Raw genomic sequence first — 19,326 nt, 5'->3', positions numbered from 1 at the left:
CGAACATTAGCAGCCTCTTTGTAGCTTAAATAGAGAGTCCCTTTTTGCTGCCGTACACTTCGTCACCTGGGTTTGTGCTTTTACACTGATTTTTCTTTCAGAACATCAAATGAAGCAGCCTCCAGCAAGATTGAATAGTATTCTAAAAGCAGTTCCTTGTACCATTACAGTCAGTGCCAAGCTATTGATTTCCACAATTTAACAAAGTGCAGGCTGGCTTCTGTGTGTATGTGCAAAAGCATAAAATGAAATTACATTGCAGCTATAACAGAGCGCTGCCTCTGCTTGACCGCATACTCTGTGGATAAGTGGCCTGAGTAAATTTATACCCCTGGTCCTGGACATTATTTCCTTCCTGTGATTTCAGTGCTTCATCTTATTATCGCTGCTTTGTTTGTGTTGGTGAGCAGGTGAAAGAAAGCCTTTTATAGTGTACTGCTGCTGATTAATAATAGCTATTATAGTAGTTTGTGCTACGGTGGCTCTGAGAGGCCAAACGGACTGCAACTTCAGAAAACACTTGCAAAAAGAAAAATGCTGCAAAAAGAAAAACGCTGCAAAATTACACAAAACATAACGGAAATGTTTCTGGGGAGACAATAACCTGACGGACCAGTTGCACAAACCAAAACATGTATGTATGGCTGTATCCCAATTCAGGGTCTGCAGCCTTAAAGTACGCAGCCTTAACGGTCCTCAAGGGCCGCGTACTCAAAGACCGCTGAGACCGGAACTGCGAGGCTTGTAGGCTTGTGAAATGGGATGCTCTAGCCTCCGTCGAACTGCCCAGGTTGCCTAGCAACCATGATACTAACAGCTGGAAACGTTTCATACAGCTTTGTTCATTTCTTTCTACATGAGCTTTGTGTGATTTGATAAGTATCTGAGGCTGAGACCACAGGACAGTAAAACATGATTTTTGGGCTTCATTTCTGTGCTGAACAGTCATTTTAAGATTAGCTAGTAAATAACAATTAGCTGATGTTGTTCATGAGACTAAAGTCATCTCACTTTGGTAATGTAAATATAATATGGCCACTATTATAGTTATTATATTAATCATTATTAGTTATTACAGCAGTGAGTTTGAACTCCGTGTCAAATACTGAGCTTCAGTAAAGATTCAAGTTGCAGTTATTTATATTTCCTATCACCCTAAATCTTCACTCAAAGACAAGTATCTTTGACAGTGTATCTATAGATGTATTATATATAAGAGACAAATATTGTTCGTTTAATTTGTTGGCATTATTACATTTGGCTCAATGCTTACATATATGTGTAAAAAGAAAATGTACGAGCTGTGATAACTGTTTCTGATAAAATGAAGAGTAGACTGATATATGAAATATTCCTTTATTGGGTGAGAAAATCAGACCATGTCATAACTGCTTTAAGTCATACAGAATAGATATCAGAGCCTTAAACAGGCTGACTTCTGCTAAATGGGTCAAACTGGCCAGAAAGTATACAAACACATAACATCCTTATAGAATATGATGTAACACTATAGATCAACTTACCTCAGAATATATAAAGCATATAAACAATTACAGCAATATGATGCAACAAACACAGCAGTGCTACTGATCCAAAATACTCAAAGCTTCATAGAACTGAATCAAACATTTGTTTTTAGCTCCATTCTGCTGCTGATACATACTTTAGGTTTCTGAACATTAAACTTGTTGCTGCCTTTCGTAGTGTGTAACTTGAAGGCCCTGAGTACTTTCTCCCACACTGAAAACACTGGGATGATAACATTATTTGAACATTACCTAATAAGACTGATTCAGGACAGACAATTAGTTATGTTAAACTTTTCCAGCAGTCCTTCACAAACAGGGAACAGTCTGTCTATTCTCTCCATCTGTCAGCTGCTGCTGGCTCTTCCTCCTCCTCTTCCTCACACACTGCTGAGATTGTCCTGGTGGATCATCAGGGGTGCAAAGCCTCACAGATGATGTGCAGCAGTGGGTCCCTCAGTCTGTCCTCACTCTGGACAATTGCAGTTGTCACACATGGAAATCAAATGTGTGCAGGATTCAAGCACAAGTGTAACTTATAAATACATGTTCATACTTTTATTGCACAACCAGAGAGAGAGAGTGCAGGACAGACAGACAGGTGGCAGTCTCAGGTGTATACACTGCTACAAAACAGCACAAGAGAAGGAGGATTTAGTGTTTATGTTATTACGAGTGCTCACTCTCAAGGTTTTCTGGTGTTTATCTTTTAAAGTATTGTTTTTACTACTGCATTTCATATTTTATTTGATTCTTCAAAACCTTGTCCTTGCATAACCTATTACTAGAGCAGGATTGTTATGCCACCAAGTACAAAGATGTATAAAAATTATATAGGATTTAAGGTATGCAGTCATTGAAAGTAGGTTTGATTCTATGCTTTGTGAAAAAGTATTTTCTTTCTTTTTAGTTAAGAACAAGATGAGTTACAGAGCTGTGGCCTGCATCAAGATGCAAAAGACTGTCCGCATGTGGTTGTCTAAGAAGAAGCATAAGCCACGGTGAGTCTCCTCCTGTTCCTGGGACCCAGAACTTATACAAGCCCACAAACACATGCAGCATCATTTCTGCTTTTCTGTGCCATTTGCTGTCTTTTTTTCACTTGACACTCTCAGTTTGCTTTTTCTTGAAACTGGTTCACACTTGGTAGGTTTTGATGGCTTTCCTGTATCAAGCATGTACAAGTTTAAATCAATCTAAAAAGTCATCAGTGGACTGTGGAGAAATGGAGTGTCACTATATGGGAAGTGTCTCACTGTACATGCGTTTTCAGATAGTTCCTTGCAATGAGATTTTGATTGAGAGTGGGTGAGTGGCAGTTTGTGCACAGGAAACGTTTATGCTGGCATTCACACATTTATATCATCAGTTCCACAAAAGAACTGAGAATTGAGTTCATGTTTAATATGCAAATAAAATGAATCCAAAGATGAGGAAACATTCATTGATCTTTTAATTCCTTTCAAGTGCTAAAATGCAAAGGCATCACTTTCTTTTCACATAAATGAGGGATGTAATAAAAGAGAGAATGCAATGAAAACTAAAATGCATTTTCCTCAGTTGGACTAAATGAGGTCTTTAACAAGGCAAGGCAAGGCAAGGCAAGTTTATTTGTATAGCACAATTCAACAACAAGGTGATTCAAAGTGCTTTACAGAGACATTAGAAACAAGAACAAATAAAAAGCATGATTTAAAACAGGGTTATTTTATTAGCGGTCATTAGAATAAAACTCTTATGCTTTCATTTCTTAGTAATATACTCATTTGTAAGTCTGCATTTTTATCACGGCCCACAGAATCGATGGTATGGTGAAGGTTCGAAACCTGAAGAAACACATGGAAAGGTTCAATGAGGTGGTGAATGGGCTGAAGGAGGGAAAACAGGAGATGGCCAAGCAAGTTCAGGAGCTGGCTGCCGCCATAGATGCTCTGTTAGCGAAGATAAAGGTGAGGACTTTTAATTTTTGGTTCAAAGCATAATACACTCTGAGTTTTCTCTGTATGTACTGTATGTGGGATATTTTGTTCTTTTGAACTATGTATTTTAAGGGAAGATTTTTCAGATCAGATAGATTGTTTGAAGCCTTACTGCCTCATATTTATTGTATATTGCTACCTGCATGCAGACTTTTAGCTCTGTGGCACTGACAGTCTTCTTTTAGACAAAGACCTCATCCTGGAGTTATACACTATAGTCTGTCTTGCAGTGGCCATTCTCATTTTATCCTCCAGAATCAATATTTTCACTCACCTGAGGATAAAAAGAAGAGCTTGTAGAGCAAGATTCTTCTTCTCTCCAATAATTTAATTTAGCGGGGTTGTTTTTCTAAATGATTGGACTTGGCTATTGAAATCCCAGCCCTCCCTGTGCAATAAACACCCACCTTATTGGACCCTCTAGGTACAGCAAATCATCCAGATATCTGGGCACTGTATTCTCCAGTAGTTTTGATTTTCTCTTTGGTAGTGGCCTGTATCTAATTAACAAGTTAGAGAGCTCATAGGTTCCTTGAAGTATCCTGACTCACACTAAAGAACCATTGACTCCTAGCTCTTTCTCCCCCCTCTATCCAAATAAGCCACTCCGCCCTCCTAATGTTGATTTGTTAGCCTATTAACACCCCTGCTATTGACACTTACGGTGTTCTAAGTATGTAGAAGTTGTTTATGGCACGACATCTCGTTGTGAATAATGCATGAGATGCCAGTGCCTGTCAATCAGACCATTGTACAATAGGGACAAGACCTTGTCATCTTCCCTCCCTGTGATGCTGTTAGTGGCTCATTCTTATGAATGTGCACAATATGGTGACCTCTTCTCCCCCTGCTGATTGTCTGACAAGTGCGTGGAGAAGTGAGCATTGTGGCTGTGGCACTCAAGTGACACGTACACACAATGTCAGTCAGTGTCTAACTTGTAGCCACATGGGATGGTTGTGCTATGGAATCAGAAAAGTGTGGCAAGTTTGGGCATTTGTGACTCTTCTTTATGATTCAAATTCAAATCAGCACAGGGCATATTTTCATTCTAGCACACTCATGCTAGCCTGCTAACATCCTATCGGCATTTGATCAGTTTTTAATACTGATAAATACATTGTGAGAGCCATGTTTGAACTCCACTCAGACCTGAGGCCCAAAATCTGATGGTTGAACAGCAGAATAAAGACATGTATTTCTACTTTATCCTTTCCAATCATCCTTTGCTGTTTTGTTGAACAACTAGACCACACTGATGACCAGGAAGGAGATTGACACGGAGTATCAAGGACTGGTGAAACGTTCAGAGCAGCTGCTTGCTTCCATGCAAAAGAAGAAGCAGGAGGAAGAAGAGAGCGAGAGGCTGAAATGCATCGAGGACGAGATGGAGAAAGAGAGAAAGAGCAGGGAGCAGGAAGAGCAGCGACGCAAACAGGAGGAAGAAGAGAGACGACTGTAAGTGCTAAGTGCAAAATTACTAGTATATGTGTTTGTGTATAATGTACAGTGATTCTCCTAGTATTGCCTTGGGAGAAACAAACTTTTATCCCCTACTCCACACCAAGAAACCAGAAGAAGAAAAACTAACAGTCTAATTTACGTCCACTCATTTCATACAGAGTGGAGTACAAAGAAGAACAGTTGGGTAAAGTGCAGACAATGTTTCAATTGGCCAAAAAAAGCATAAGTGCAATAAAAGCTGCAGGGAAGCTAGTCCTGCACAGAGCTCTAACAGCTCTCCTGAGAAGCACAGATAAAACGCTGCAAGGTTAGATGTAAAATAAATATGTTCAACTCCACTCAATCGTTTAGCAACCAAAATGTGATTATTAAACACAGTTTTAGTGTAAAACAACTGTGACTCAAAAGACAATAAAAGACAAAAGTGGGGTCTGTGCTTCACTGATGTGGCACACTGGCCTCTAGAGCAATCAGCCTGGGGAGGAAACATTTTTTGACACTTTCAGAAATGTTGTTTTTAGTAAATATTCTGATTTTCCTTTTTGTCTCAACATTTTAGGAAAGCAGAGATGGAGCTGAAAAGAAAGCAAGATGAGGAGGACAGAAAAAAGAGAGAGGAAGAGGACAAGGCCATGCAGGTTTGGAAAATTTCCCCATTGAATACTTCTGTGCTCTTCTGTTGAAAAGTAAAAACGTAAAAATTGGAAAACTAACAACTACTAACTTCTTCAAAATTCTACTTTAACTCCACTGAATGAATTTAATGAAAACCTTGCAGTTTTATTTAAGCTTCTTATAAATGACCTGCACTCCACTGCAGTGGCAGACAATTTCAGTCCTTGGATTAAAATAAAAAATAGTGCTTTACTGGTTGCACTCATAGAATCGTGTGAAAAGACAATTTTCACAGTCCTATGAAAAATTAAGTCCTGCCTGTGATTCAGTTGCTTGTGTAATAATTTGAAGTAACCCTTTTCAGTATGTTTTTGTCTGTCTCTCACATCGCCGTAGAGGAATTTTGGCCCACTCATCTATACAGCATTGCTTCAGTTCATTGAAGTTTACAGGCATTCATTTTTGCACAAATCACTTAATGTCCCGCCATGGCATTTCAATCAGATTGAGCTCTGGGCCATTGCAACACTTTGATTCTTTTCTTTTTCATTTTGTTGTAAATCTGCAGCTGTGCTTAGAATTATATCCCTGGTGTATGATCTAGTTTGGGCCATGCTTTAGCTGTAAGGTAGATGGTTTCAGATTTTACCCTAGAATACTTTGAAATAGAAAGGACTTCATGATCAACTCAATGACTGCAAGGTGTGGATATGAAAGAAGCTCTAAGGCTACGTTCACACTGCAGGCGAAAGCGCATCAAATCCGATTTTTTTGACCCTATGCGACCCATATCCGATCATTGTATGACAGTGTGAACGGCACAAATCCGATATTTTCAAATCCGATCTGGGTCACTTTCCTATGTGGTACTGAATCCGATACATATCTGATGTTTTAGAAAGCGACTGCTGTTTGAATGGTCATGTCGCATTAAATCCGTCTTTTACGTCACTGAAACAAGACAGATGCCGATTATCAGCGCCAGAGAAGACATCATGAACGCTTTCTGGCCATTTAGTGTAGATGTCAGTGAAACTGTTAGGAAGACAACGTTGGAGAAACGTGAACATTTTATTTGTACTGTATAATCTGCAGATTCTGACAGAAATCTGCAGCTATCCTTTGAAGCACCGCTCCTCTCTAAAACAGCAATAAGGATCATTATTAGGCCATATGTAAATAACAAAATAACCTTATAACTTTAAGTAAAATTGGGAAACGTAAAGTCCGAAACAAGTCTTCATTTTAAGGGCCATCAGTCAAACAATACTGTTTGGTCTGGGTCTGAACAGAGCGCATTGTGTGTGACGTCTTCTTTTGCACATGCGGGCCACTTTGAGGGTTCACACTAGAGCGCGTTTGCTGTCACATTTTATTTGTAGTGTGAACAAGCAGACAAAAAAGTCGGATTTGATCAAAAAATCGAAATTGAGCATTAAGACCTGCAGTGTGTACGTAGCCTAATTGTCTCCTCTCCACCAATGTGCTTGAGAGTTGGTATGAGGTATTTATGCTGATATGCTATGTCTGGGTTTTTGTGCCAAATATGGAGCTGTTCATTATGTGCAAACATAAGATTATTTGGCTCAAACTTAATTATTCCAAAATAAAATTTGGTGGGAGGTCCACTCCTGGAAGGTTTGTGCTGTTGTGTTAACACACACCTGAATGCTCCAGACAAAGACAAAGCAAAATGCTAAAATCGCTGCTTTCATAGAAGTGCTCACAATTCCTAATGATCAGTTAATGAGATGCATTTGATTAGTATCACATGGCTGCTACTTATGCTCTTAATTCCTATAGAAGCTGTAATGGTTACTTAGTTTTTCACTGAGTGAAAACTTCTTTTTCACACAACTGTGTAATAAACAGAGCAATATATCGGCTTCACCTTAAAAGCCTATTTTTAATATTTGATTTCGAGCAAAGGTGTTAAAATTGACAAATTACACACCTAAAGCGGTGTACCTCCAAATAATGTAGCTCCAAAGCCATTGAAATGGCTCTAATGTTTCCCCTTGCTGGCAAATGCTGCCTACAGCTGTAACATTTATTTGCTGTTTGGTGTCCTACAGCAACAGCTGGGTCATGACATTGGTTGGACTCCCAGTGGATTACCCACAGGGTCTTGACTGATGACTCCACTTCTGCCTGGTTTCTGTTAACTAAACTAGTTAATCCCACCTTGTTCTGTCCAGTGTTTTATTATCATGCCCCTTAATCTCATCTCCACTTTGCCACCTTTTCCAGCTCTATGTGTTTGCTGATTTTTGTTTCAGTACTGTTTATCCGTTCTCTCCTCTGACCTTGATGCTACACCATTTTTTTTTCTTTTTCAGTTCTATTTTTATATCTCACCTTTCCTTACTTTTCATGTCTAAAGCCGCCCTGACCCATCCTCCCATTTTTATTCACCCCAGTCCAGTTGGACATCTGTATGCACTTTTTTTCCCTAGAAGTGAGACCAGGCTGTCATAAGCCACATGTCCAAGAACACTGTTTGGAAAACTGGTTTGATCCACAGCTCAGACTTCAACAGTAAACTTTCCATGGGTGTCTGCTGTGACTTTCATAGAATTTGGCTTTATGTTCTCTGCTATTTTCAGCCATGACAAAGCTTACCCTAGCACAATATCCTTCACTTCAATTCTGCAGAGCTTATTTTCTTGAAGGAACACCGCTCAGACAAAAACTTCCCATGTGGTGTTCCTGTAGTTCGCTGTTGTATAATGAATATTTTTCAACACAAATAACTTTGGTAATTTCTGCAGCCATTTCCTTTTCCTTTTTCTGTCTTTCTTTTTTTTAACTTGGTGTTTCTTGTGAAATGAATGAGGGTGTCAGTCAGTGCCTCATTTTACAAACAATACATTCAATTTGGTATATTCAGGAAACATTGTCAAAATCCCGAGGACAGTGCCAAAGAGTATGTATTGTTTCGGGTGTTCTCCAGTCGAGTTTCAGCCCTCGTGCTTCACTCTGGTCATGTAACACAGCTGCCACCCTACAATATGAATAATGCAGTATATTCTCACCTGGAGAGGTATTCATATTTAAAGCTCCTCAGAGAAAAGTATGCAATGAGGACTTCATTAGAGGCTTTCTATAATAAGACACAGGAGAAGAATGCACACTATGCAGCCTATATACATGAACATTTATTGATTTGTTGATTTATGTTACAGCTTTCTCTTAGCTAGTTAAAATGAAAAAATGAACACATAAAAACCTGGACTTTGAATTTGGGTCAAGTCTATAAAAATCTCCCAACTTTTGAATGTTTCTCAGTTGTTTGCTTTGTTCTTGTTACGGCCGAGAAGGCCCGGCTGTGGGTGTGGACTCAAATGCAGACACAGAGGGAGGCAAACGGGCGTGAACACAGTGCTTTATTTACAAGTGTCTAGTGAAATTACACAACAGGAGACAATGAATGCTATGAATTATGAAATGCTATGAACTGTGAACTGTGAGGCCAAACTGTGAACATGAAACTGAGTGCTATGGCTAGGTGCTGGATTTCACGGATGGAAAAAAGGGGCAGCGGCTTGGATGGAGGTACGCAGTCACTATAATGAGAAGAGACAAGTAGTCAGTGGCAGTCCAGTGAATCACAGCTGCAGGGTTAGGCTATGGAGGTTAGGGCTTACGCGTTGCAGGTTTAAAGTGTCATGCGAGGAAGGGGTGTCCAGGGGGTTCCGGGTGAGGAGTGTCCAGAGAGGATCCAGAATATGCGTGGAGTGAGGGACTTGGCAGGGAGGCAGGCAGGTGTAGTCCGATGGTGGAGAGGAAGAAACCAGATGACAGAACCAGCGTCCAGGCGGAGATGAGAGTAGTTCGGGAAACGTGACTGCCAGGTGGGTCCTATGACAAAGAAAAACACGGTGAGGGAAAAGCAGTAGTTGAGGGTTCTCACAAGGGGTTCGCAGCCTAGCACTGACATGGGTTAGCAGAAGATCTGGCAGAGGTCTGTTGTGAATGCTGGTCTTATATGCAGGTGACTTGATTGGAACCAGGTGTGGAAGCTGATTGGAGTCTCTGCCTGAAGGTAGAACCCAGCGGAGTGGAAAAACCCCGTGCTCACCCGGACCATGACAGTTCTGTCTAGACAAATAACCACTAAAGCTTTATTAGCAGCCCAAAAGGGGGATAAATAAGTCTAATCAGGCTTGGGCACATTGGGCAAACACATCTCTGTGCTGTCTGGTATATAATAGTATTATAATATAATTAGTATTATAGTATTTTGACTGGAGCTAGGTTTATCGACACATTAGGCAGATGAATTAAGTACTGTGTTACGATACTTTTGTGTTTATGTGTCCGTTTACAGGCCGAGCTTGAAATCCAATTGGCTCAGGAACGTGAGGAGCAGGCCCAACGTGCTGCCGTACTCGAGCAGGAGAGAAGAGACAGGGAGTTAGCCATGAGAATCGCTCAGAATGAGGCCGAGCTCATAACTGATGAAAGCCAGATGGATGCAGCTCTGCGCAGGTAATGTATATGTAAAGCACAGTGCCCACATTTGCATACAGATGTATTCTGTACACAGTAAATAAGCACTATTGACGTCAGTTTGCTTGTGTATCTGCCTTTTCTCCTGTTGCTGTGTTTTCTCCCAGTGATGAGTTTTTTTCAGATCTTCCTATCTCTTCATCCTCAGCCAGAGCCATGTAAGATATCAGCGCAGCTTTCCGTAACTGCCAGTGTCCAAGTGTACCTAACACCAGCAGTAGTGATTCACTCACTAACTCCCTTACTCGCTTAATTGCTGTCGTAGTCCTGAATCGCTAAGTCGCTTAAAATATCTGCAAGATTATAGCAATGATGCAAAAACAACACACAAATCTGTAATCCTTATTCTGAAAAAAACGCTCCAGTCTAATTTTTTGATGATCTGCATGATTGCTTTTTCTTTTACAAAAGCAAATTTTAACACGAATCAGAAGATAATTCATTATATGTAATCATAATTACCCATAAATTAATATGGCACACTAAATCATCAGTGTCAGATGAGCGCAGTATCGGATCTTTTTGTTTCTGCAGGGGTTAAACCATGACTGCAGCCTTCATAGTGCTGGTGTACCACACAGACTGAACATACTGTCCTCAGCGATGGGTTCGGATTTGCATGCATACAGTAGTTTATAATTTTGTGGCAGTATGACTTACTCCACTGTCGCTCTGTATTCTAACTGGTGGTGTCAGCGGCTCTTAACAAACAAAGTTTTCAATGGTAAAAAAAATTGGACTGTATTAATTCTCTAGTTTTGAGAGTGTTTTCAGTTAGAGAAGTTTAACCAAAATATGATATATCCTTCCCAAAATGTTTAATACTAATATAAAATGTTTAGTACTCAAACAAGCTGTATTCAAAATCACGCTCTCATTCACTTTTCACTCTTTCTATATGAGGACACTTAGTATCTTTGTGTAGCTACAGAGCAGGAAACTGCATTTTGAGGTTATTTGCGGGAACAACTGCACATCCCATGTAAAAAAGGGAAGTGAAAAACAGATCCATTTACATAAACTGCTGAAAGTTTAACAGTTCTATCTCTGCTCTCCTTATACCTCTAAACCTTGTCCTAAATAAAGCTCGGGTGTTTCAGATACAATATGCATCACTGTATTTCTGCAGCTACATTGTGTTTAATGTTAGGAGAAAGCATTCAATAGCCTATGCACGCTTTTACCTGTAGTTTTCAGTGAGCACAAATTACATTGGATCGAAAAGCTTCTTATGTCAGCGCTGGCTCCAGAGCCCATGTTGTAGACTCTAAGTATTCCTGTAAGTCAGGTGACCTCTGGCAACCAACTAGAGGAAGAGAGACACATGTTTTGCATGTGCCTAGCACAGAAATTAGGCCGATTTTGTGCAGTAGAGGTAAGCACATTGGCTGGCATGGCCGACTTAGTAGCTAAAGAATATTGGAAAGATCACAGCCTCCTTCTGTCTTCCTTTTCCTGAATGGGGAATGGGATTCATTTCACATTTACGTTCTGCCAGAAGCAAAACCCCGGGCATCACATCCTTTCCACAGCTTTTTTTTCTCTCCGCAACAGAAGTAAAACCTTTTTTCCTCTGGTTTATCACCATTACACACTGGCACGCGCCTCAGCCAGCACTGGTCATCATCCCAAATCAGTTTAATCTTTGCAGTCTGTGTGAATCTTAAATGGTAATGGTAATTTAGTAAATGATTCATAGATCAGCAATCCTCTACCCAGAGACAGTAACAGTTGTGCCAACTGTAAATAGAGGAGACAAATCCTTTGTATTATTGAATTAGCTGCCTATACTCAGCAGGGAAGCTGGAGACATGAGATAAGAGCTCTGCAATAGTCTGTTAAGTAGCTAAAACACCATCAATTGCCATTAGTTGACTTAGTAGTTGTTTATTAAAGCAGTGCACAGTTACACTTTGTTTTTCATTCATCTCTCTTTTTTTTACATAAATTTAAATACACTCAAAGTTCCACAAGAAATATTTGGTACAAAAGCTCTTCCACAACGGAGTGGAATTCCGTGGAATTTAAAAACAGGCCACAGAGATGTGGACAAACTGTGCTCTTTAGCTCCCCTGCTGTCTGGCTCCTAATGTGAATTTTAACAGCTGAGACAATGAGGAAGGTTTATAAGAAGTGAAGTGATTGTTTCATTTTTTCACTAAGGTTGGTATCCTTAATAAATCTGCTGGTTGCAAATGTTCACCCATTCTTTCTGCAATTTAAACATTAGATATTAGTAATTTTTTATATATTTTTTAAAGTACATATGTAATTTTTTTTCATTATTTTCTGATTTATTGTTAAAAGTAGCTTTTTCTGTTTTGACACAGCCCTAAAATGTTAAACCTGAATCATATTTGAAAGTAACAACTCCCAATCCCTTGATAGTCCCACCTTGTCACACTTACCTGTCTTCACACTCACCTTCTTTTTCTTTTTTGCTCCCTCTCGCCCCCGCTCATCTGCTCCTTGCCATAGGGGTCCTCAGGTGCAGGCAACCAAAGCTGCTGCTGGTGTGAAAAAGTACGACCTTAGCAAGTGGAAGTATGCTGAGTTGCGAGATGTCATCAACACCTCCTGTGGTGAGAAATCCTCAACCTACCCAGTTTCACCTCACTCAAAAAACAGTGTCTGCACATTGACTCGACCGTCAAATGCACATTTAGTTATTAAAGCCCTGATTGAAGGTCGCTTTTTTCAGTGGAGGCTTCATCACAAAATTATTTACAGTTTTCAGCCCCCACATTAAATAATTCTGCATCAGCTCATGTTTTGGCCATTCTGGTACACAAAACCATGGGGTACCATCTCTCTCTGCACACGCTTTTCATCTGCACTCTCAGTCATTCCTCGAGTTGCCAAAGTGGCTGTTAAAAAGCTAAAACTGCAGCTGTAGAGAGTGAGAACACAAGATGTCTTCCCTGCAACGTAAAAAAACCCAATGTGAGGATGTTCCCACAGCTGCTATGGCTCATCGACTTGTTTTTTACTGTTAGAGAGAGAGGAAATTATCATCATTATGGAGGATGGCTGACTTTTACTCTTTCTAGTCATTCCCAGCCAACCTTCTTCTCAGTCAGCATGAAAAGCAGATGCCTTTATGCCAACGTCTTTATAACTGTCACTGTATACAGTACTCTGATCAGTGTTAGGCACTCTGATATCCCCGATGGGATTCCAAGGACATCTGGCTAATTTGTGGAACCCATTTGCTTTGATGGGATCGGTGGTGTTACCAACAAAAAACTCTGCTTTAAAACTGACTGATTATAGCCCGATGCTCACTAAAGGCGCTGTCGGTTTTGAATGTTTTCTTCACTGAGATGGCATGCTGCACCCTAAAACACAGACATGCACACACAATGTTTTCTGGAAATAGCAGTTCAATTTTTCAGTCCTGGCATTATGAAACTGTTGGCAGCCAACTAGTTGCTGGATGTCTTTACTGGTTCTTAAACTATATAAAATGGTAATTTGCGACTTATCTGTTCCAGATTTGGATTTTATGTTGAAAAACAGAAGATAGATGTAGATTAAACCAGCCTGTGTTAAATAAAAATAGGTGCTCATTCTTCTCTCTTTCATTCTTCTGCCAATTTGTGATTGTTTTGATTTCATGCATGCTTACTGATGCTATGTTGTGGGGACAGACATTGACCTGCTGGCAGCCTGCAGAGAGGAGTTTCACCGTCGTCTGAAGGTCTATCATGCATGGAAATCCAAGAACAAGAAACAAAATGATGACGGGAGCGATCTGAGGGCTCCTAAATGTGTCACTGACTATGGTTAGTAAAGGATATTGTGTTCTGTTGCTTCATAATTCCACTAAGTGTGCTGTAGTGGTTTACACATTTGAGTAACAAGGTTCCCATTTTGTTCCCAAGAGGAGACACAAATCTGTTTGGAGTGCATCAAGAAGGACATCTAGCATAAAAATCTTCCAAATCAAATATGCAGATCTACCTTTTGTGGCGACCCCTCGACAATAAGGGAGCAGCTGAAAGTTGCTTTAAACATGAGCATAAATTTGCACCCTCCCATACGCTGTATATGAGTACTGTAATAAACAGTCACTAATGCAAATCTTACTGCAGGTTATTTTCTCCACCTCAGCCCTTCACTTTTATTGGCAGAGACCCGCCTGTGTGACCTGCACACAGATAACCTGCCTATGTTTTCCAACACTCAGTTAACAGATGAAATGCCAAGGCCTAAACATTCAGCCACCTTCTGTCCGACTCTGTCAAAAATGGGTGTTCTAATTAGCAAATAATTGCCAGCCATGTTGCTAGTATGACAGCTTGCTTTCCTTCTCAATTCAACCGAGCATACTCTGTGCCACAAAACACAAACAAGTGTTACTCTGCTCCTTGAAAGCTCACACTCGTACTACATTTGTCTTCCTGTTCATTTCAAAAACAAATATTCGATTGTGGACAATGGGAACATTAGATGTTGTTTCTAATTTTACTATATTTTCTTGCCTTTCTCTTTTGATATGATGGCTCTTAAAAGCTTTACTTTGTTTCCTTATATTTGGATCCTGATTTTGGCCTGTACTGATGTAGCAGGGGTCGTATTTGAGACCACTTCATAAAAGGCTAAAAGCTGCTTTCCCAGCCTTTCCCTGTAGTGTTTACATGGGGCATCCCTGTTCCTTTTTGATCTTGTATGTTTTAAAAGCTGTATTCTTTGTTTCCTGTCCCACTCAGCATGTTCTCGTCTTTTACCAAAGCTAGTACAAAGCTACATTAATATAAGCCAAAATAACAGGTTCTTTGTTGTGAATACTTAAAGCTGTTGCCGTGAAAGTACAAAACCATCTCCTCTACTACTACTAATTTTTCTAATGATTGCACTGTGTCACTACAGCTGAACAGAACCCAGCTCCTCTGATGACGACCCAGCATCAAGAGGTAGCCATGAACCGGCAGCAGCGTTATTTCCGCATTCCTTTTATCCGACCCGCTGACCAGTACAAGGATCCCCAGAATAAAAAGAAGGGCTGGTGGTATGCCCACTTTGATGGGCCCTGGATAGCCAGACAAATGGAGCTTCATCCAGACAAACAACCCATCGTGCTGGTCGCAGGTGAGTCAACAGTTTTATTTATTTTTATTTATTTATATATATATATATATATATATATATATATATATATATATATATATATATATATATATATATATATATATATATATATATATATATATATATATATATATATAAATAAAAATTAGGGGTGCAACGATATTCGTATCGATATTGAACCGTTCGATACAGTGCTTTCGGTTCGGTACGCATATGTATCGAACAATACAATTTTTTTCAATTTTTTTTTTTTCAATTTTTTTTTTTTTTTTTTTTTTTTGTGTCCCGTTTGGATCTATAGCCATCAGAATTGTTGTCTTGAGGCCAAGAAAGATGCCAAGAGGATTTATTTTAAGTGGATCATCATATTGGTCCATTTGATTGACCTTTATTATAATTATGAATTTATTTTATTTTCAGTTGCAAACGGGACAGACATGACTGTGGGATAGGACAGTGGGAAAGAATGAAAGAAAGAGGGGGAGAGAAAGAAAGAAAACCAAAGGGGAGAAAAAAAAAAGAACAATACAAAATTTGTAATTTATTTTATCAACTTTCCTTCTGACGATGCTGTCTGTGTTGAGCGCTCAGTGAATCTGCATTTGACTACTCCGCCTAGGCTCGAGAGTGCAGCCTAGGCGGAGTAGTCGAACGCAGATTCACTGAGCACTCAACACAGACAGCATGGTCAGAAGGAAGAGCGCAGGGCAAGCTAGCGAGACAGAAGTGGACCTCCCCACCCTCATTCAGATCTGGCGTTTGGAATTATTTTGGTTTTCATGTGACGTATGACCCTGAAGGTAAGCGAGTCATGGACTAAAGTAAAACAGTATGTTGGATGTGCCATGCAATGCTCAATTACATGGGTGGGAGCTAGTGTGTTAGCGCAGTTAGCTCGTTAATGTGTTGGCCGTCTAGCCCCTCTGTATAGGGTAGCTCGTTAACGGAGATTTGCCGTGTTGTGGCGTTAAGGTTATTTCAACGAGATTAACCTGAAAGCACTAGTGGGAACACAACGAATATGACTGCACATTTATACCGACATCATCCTAGTGCAAAGACAAAAACAACAAGCATGCATGCTACAAACTTTAGCCGAGTCATTTAGACAGCTGTTAGCACAGGATTCTCCTTATGGAGACCTGATATGTTTAATATGCTGCTGAGAATATAACCCAGAAGAAGCGGATAGTATAGCTTTTATTTTGGAAAGAGACATTTCTCTGTAATAAACTCTCTTTTCCAAAGATGAGTGATTCCTCAATCAGATACAGGGTTCGCAATATCGCTAGCCCAACGTGTTTGAATTTGCGCTTGTTTTTTTGCTTTCACTTTGCAATCGCGCGAACTGTGTATAGAGAGCGACAGCACTGATCTGTGAGTGATGATAATTTGTGCACCAATTCCTCTGACATGGTCTTATTAATCGTTAGCTTACTATGCAAACATGACAAGTGAAATCTCCCGCAGCTTAAACATGTGAGAGGTTGATCGCGCAGAGAATCGCTGAGCTTATGTGAGTGCGGCAGGATATATATTTCACTACGATGACCTGGATGATTGAGAACCTTCACAGACAGATATATATTTTAGTTCTGCTGAGCCAAATAAGACAGGTCAGGGTGAAGAAGTGACAGCCAAAGAAAAGCTTACCACAAAACGGAGAAGTTATGACAAATCAGACTATAAGGCAAAAAGAAAGTGCAGCTTTATGGTTTCATGGACAAAAGAATTTCTGTGGCTGCAATATGACGAGCTAAAAAACAACACGCACAAGGGTTAGGGTTAAATTTAAAAACTGTACTTTTGTGTTAAAATATATATTTATAATTTTAATAAATGACAAATTAAAAAGGCATGAACATTTTTTTTTGTATCGAAAAAATATCGAACCGTGACACCAAAGTATCGAACCGAACCGAACCGTGAATTTTGTGTATCGTTGCACCCCTAATATATATATATATATATATATATATGTATATGTATATATATATATAGATAGATAGATAGATATCTATATATATATAGAGATAGATATCTATATAGATAGATAGATATCTATATAGATAGATATTATAACACTGTAAGCTAGCTCGCATGGCAACCATCTACCATCAGGCTATATTTACTTGTTTTTGCCTTTATGCACCTATAACCCCATATGAAAGCATCCTATTCTTTTATTTTACGACAGTAGCATCTCATTTATCTCCACAAAAGTTAAATTATACATGATATGATATAACGTCATCACGTTGACAATCAACCACCTAACAATGAGCTAAAACGGCCCATTCTTTTGCTTTATGCACCTTTAGCACCTTATAAAAGCACTGTATCATTTTCAGTTTACTGCCAGCAGCGCAAGCACGCCAAGCATGGGCATGTGGTAGTCTAATAAATAGATGACTCTGGCTAAAACTGTGTGATGTCAAGTGTCCAAGTGAATGCACTGCTAGTAAATCTTTATCCTTCCCCTTTGGCTGCTCAGGCAAAGACGACATGGAGATGTGTGAGCTGAGCCTGGAGGAGACCGGTTTGACCCGGAAGAGAGGGGCAGAGATCCTGCCCAGGCAGTTTGAAGAAATCTGGGAACGCTGTGATGGAATTCAGTACTTGAAGAAAGCCATTGAGAACAAGCAGGCCCGCCCAACATACGCTACCGCCATGCTTCAGAACCTCCTCAAGTGAACACACAAGATAAGGGAAAAGTCAAGAGCTTGGTCTACGTCCTGAGACACAACACAACACTATACACAGACAAATATAAAAGATGCACAGTCAGGTTGCAGAACACTGCACCCACAGTAATCACAGACAAAGGTGCCCTAAACACACTCTTTCTGTAGACAATTTATGATTTACTTTATTTTTATTATTTTTAGATTTTCAACATTTCTTTACAGCTTGCAGTAGAACATCTCAGTGATGTAGCATAACGACTTGTGGGGGGTTTTCTCAATCGATGTTTGTAGAATATCCGACCGTGAGACCTTATATTGCAATAACATTACATCACAGAAGCCTTAAGTGGTGCATAGCCTTTTTAGCTATAAACCCGAAACCTTAATGGTTTGCAAAAGCAACAATATATTAGACAAAATCATGAAAACCTCAGCAGACGTACTTTTAAGGGTTATAACTGTCTTCTAATTCTTTATGAGTTTTCTGAATATTACAACCATAATTGCCATTTAGTGTCTATAAATAGCTGCGATGTGGCTATGAATAATTGCCCATGCACTAGCTGCTCGTATGAGATGACAGTAATGAAAAACACCACATTTATTTGTCAGATTAAAGTACTTAAAGGTGACAATCATGAATACAAGGCCATACAACCAAGAGTCAAATTAAATTCACTTTGTATAGATTATGTGCATCTAATGTAATAATGTGAAATATCACAGGTGAAATATAGAAGACTGTAATGTTATAAGTCATACTCACAACTGCTCACAACACAGCCTAATGAAGTAGGATACATTTTTCTGGCAGAATAATAATAAGTTGATTTAATTATTCATTAACGAGCTCTGACAACTCAACGGAATTTCATGAAAAAACTTCTTTTGTACTGTTGCTCATTTGTTATCTGAGAGGGAATTGTTTTCATGTTTGCAGTTTTCTGGGTTTGGGGTTGTTTTACAGCCAGTCATTTGTGTGCGTGCGTGTGTGTGTGCTGTGTTTATGTAGTATTTTCTTAAGTTGATTACTTGACTCCTCAGTTGGTTATGCCAGGAATGTTTCAGTCATCTTATTCAAGGGTCAATCTTTGTTTAAAATGTAGTAGTCAAGAGTAATGTAACTATTGAATCACTCTTATGTGTTTTTTCTTTGGTTTTCTCTTGTATGTTGGCCTTGAAACTGGAAGATTGTAGAAAATAAATATATTCCTGGATTTGCTTTTTCTTTTGAAGTTATTTTACACAGCTGAAAAATCACGAATTAATTCACAAAGATTCACAAACAAGCTGTTAATGGTCAGTGCTCAGTAAATGGATCTGACATTCTGATGATAATTCCTGATAATAGGATTAGCATGTAGGTTAATTAAACAACAAACGCTAACACACTGCAGATGTCACCGAGCTGATGCTCGTGAGTCCAATTACGTGATCAACAGGATTAAAACT

At 39.4% G+C, this 19,326-nt stretch overlaps 1 protein-coding gene and 1 long non-coding RNA gene across 3 annotated transcripts in view; one reads left to right on the top strand and one right to left on the bottom strand.

Moving 5' to 3' along the window:
• Positions 1 to 19,091, top strand: part of myo6b (myosin VIb) — a 40,503-nt gene extending 21,412 nt beyond the window's left edge. The window contains exons 24-33 of one of the 2 annotated variants that reach the window (XM_085258341.1): positions 2,437 to 2,527; positions 3,325 to 3,475; positions 4,755 to 4,963; positions 5,529 to 5,607; positions 9,915 to 10,075; positions 10,204 to 10,254; positions 12,575 to 12,678; positions 13,747 to 13,881; positions 14,969 to 15,187; positions 17,682 to 19,091. In XM_085258341.1, the coding sequence (XP_085114467.1) occupies positions 2,437 to 2,527; positions 3,325 to 3,475; positions 4,755 to 4,963; positions 5,529 to 5,607; positions 9,915 to 10,075; positions 10,204 to 10,254; positions 12,575 to 12,678; positions 13,747 to 13,881; positions 14,969 to 15,187; positions 17,682 to 17,881 (1,400 nt within the window). In that variant the 3' untranslated portion in view covers positions 17,882 to 19,091. The remainder of the gene's footprint in view (positions 1 to 2,436; positions 2,528 to 3,324; positions 3,476 to 4,754; positions 4,964 to 5,528; positions 5,608 to 9,914; positions 10,076 to 10,203; positions 10,255 to 12,574; positions 12,679 to 13,746; positions 13,882 to 14,968; positions 15,188 to 17,681) is intronic. The other variant, XM_085258342.1, reaches the window with a different exon arrangement.
• Positions 8,975 to 9,713, bottom strand: LOC146552457 (uncharacterized). Its single transcript, XR_014890065.1, has 3 exons — positions 9,523 to 9,713; positions 9,232 to 9,445; positions 8,975 to 9,150 (listed from the first exon to the last, which is right to left on the bottom strand). It is a non-coding gene; the product is annotated as an uncharacterized LOC146552457 (long non-coding RNA).
• Positions 19,092 to 19,326: the final 235 nt, after the last annotated feature.

The sequence above is a fragment of the Mchenga conophoros genome, linkage group LG19 (genome assembly GCF_057382185.1).
Source record: "Mchenga conophoros isolate Kocher_MC1m ecotype Shallow Benthic linkage group LG19, M_conophoros_male_GT1.1, whole genome shotgun sequence".
NCBI lineage: Eukaryota > Metazoa > Chordata > Actinopteri > Cichliformes > Cichlidae > Mchenga > Mchenga conophoros.
The sequence above is the reverse complement of the archived record's forward strand: the minus strand, read 5'-3'. Positions and strand labels throughout refer to the sequence as shown.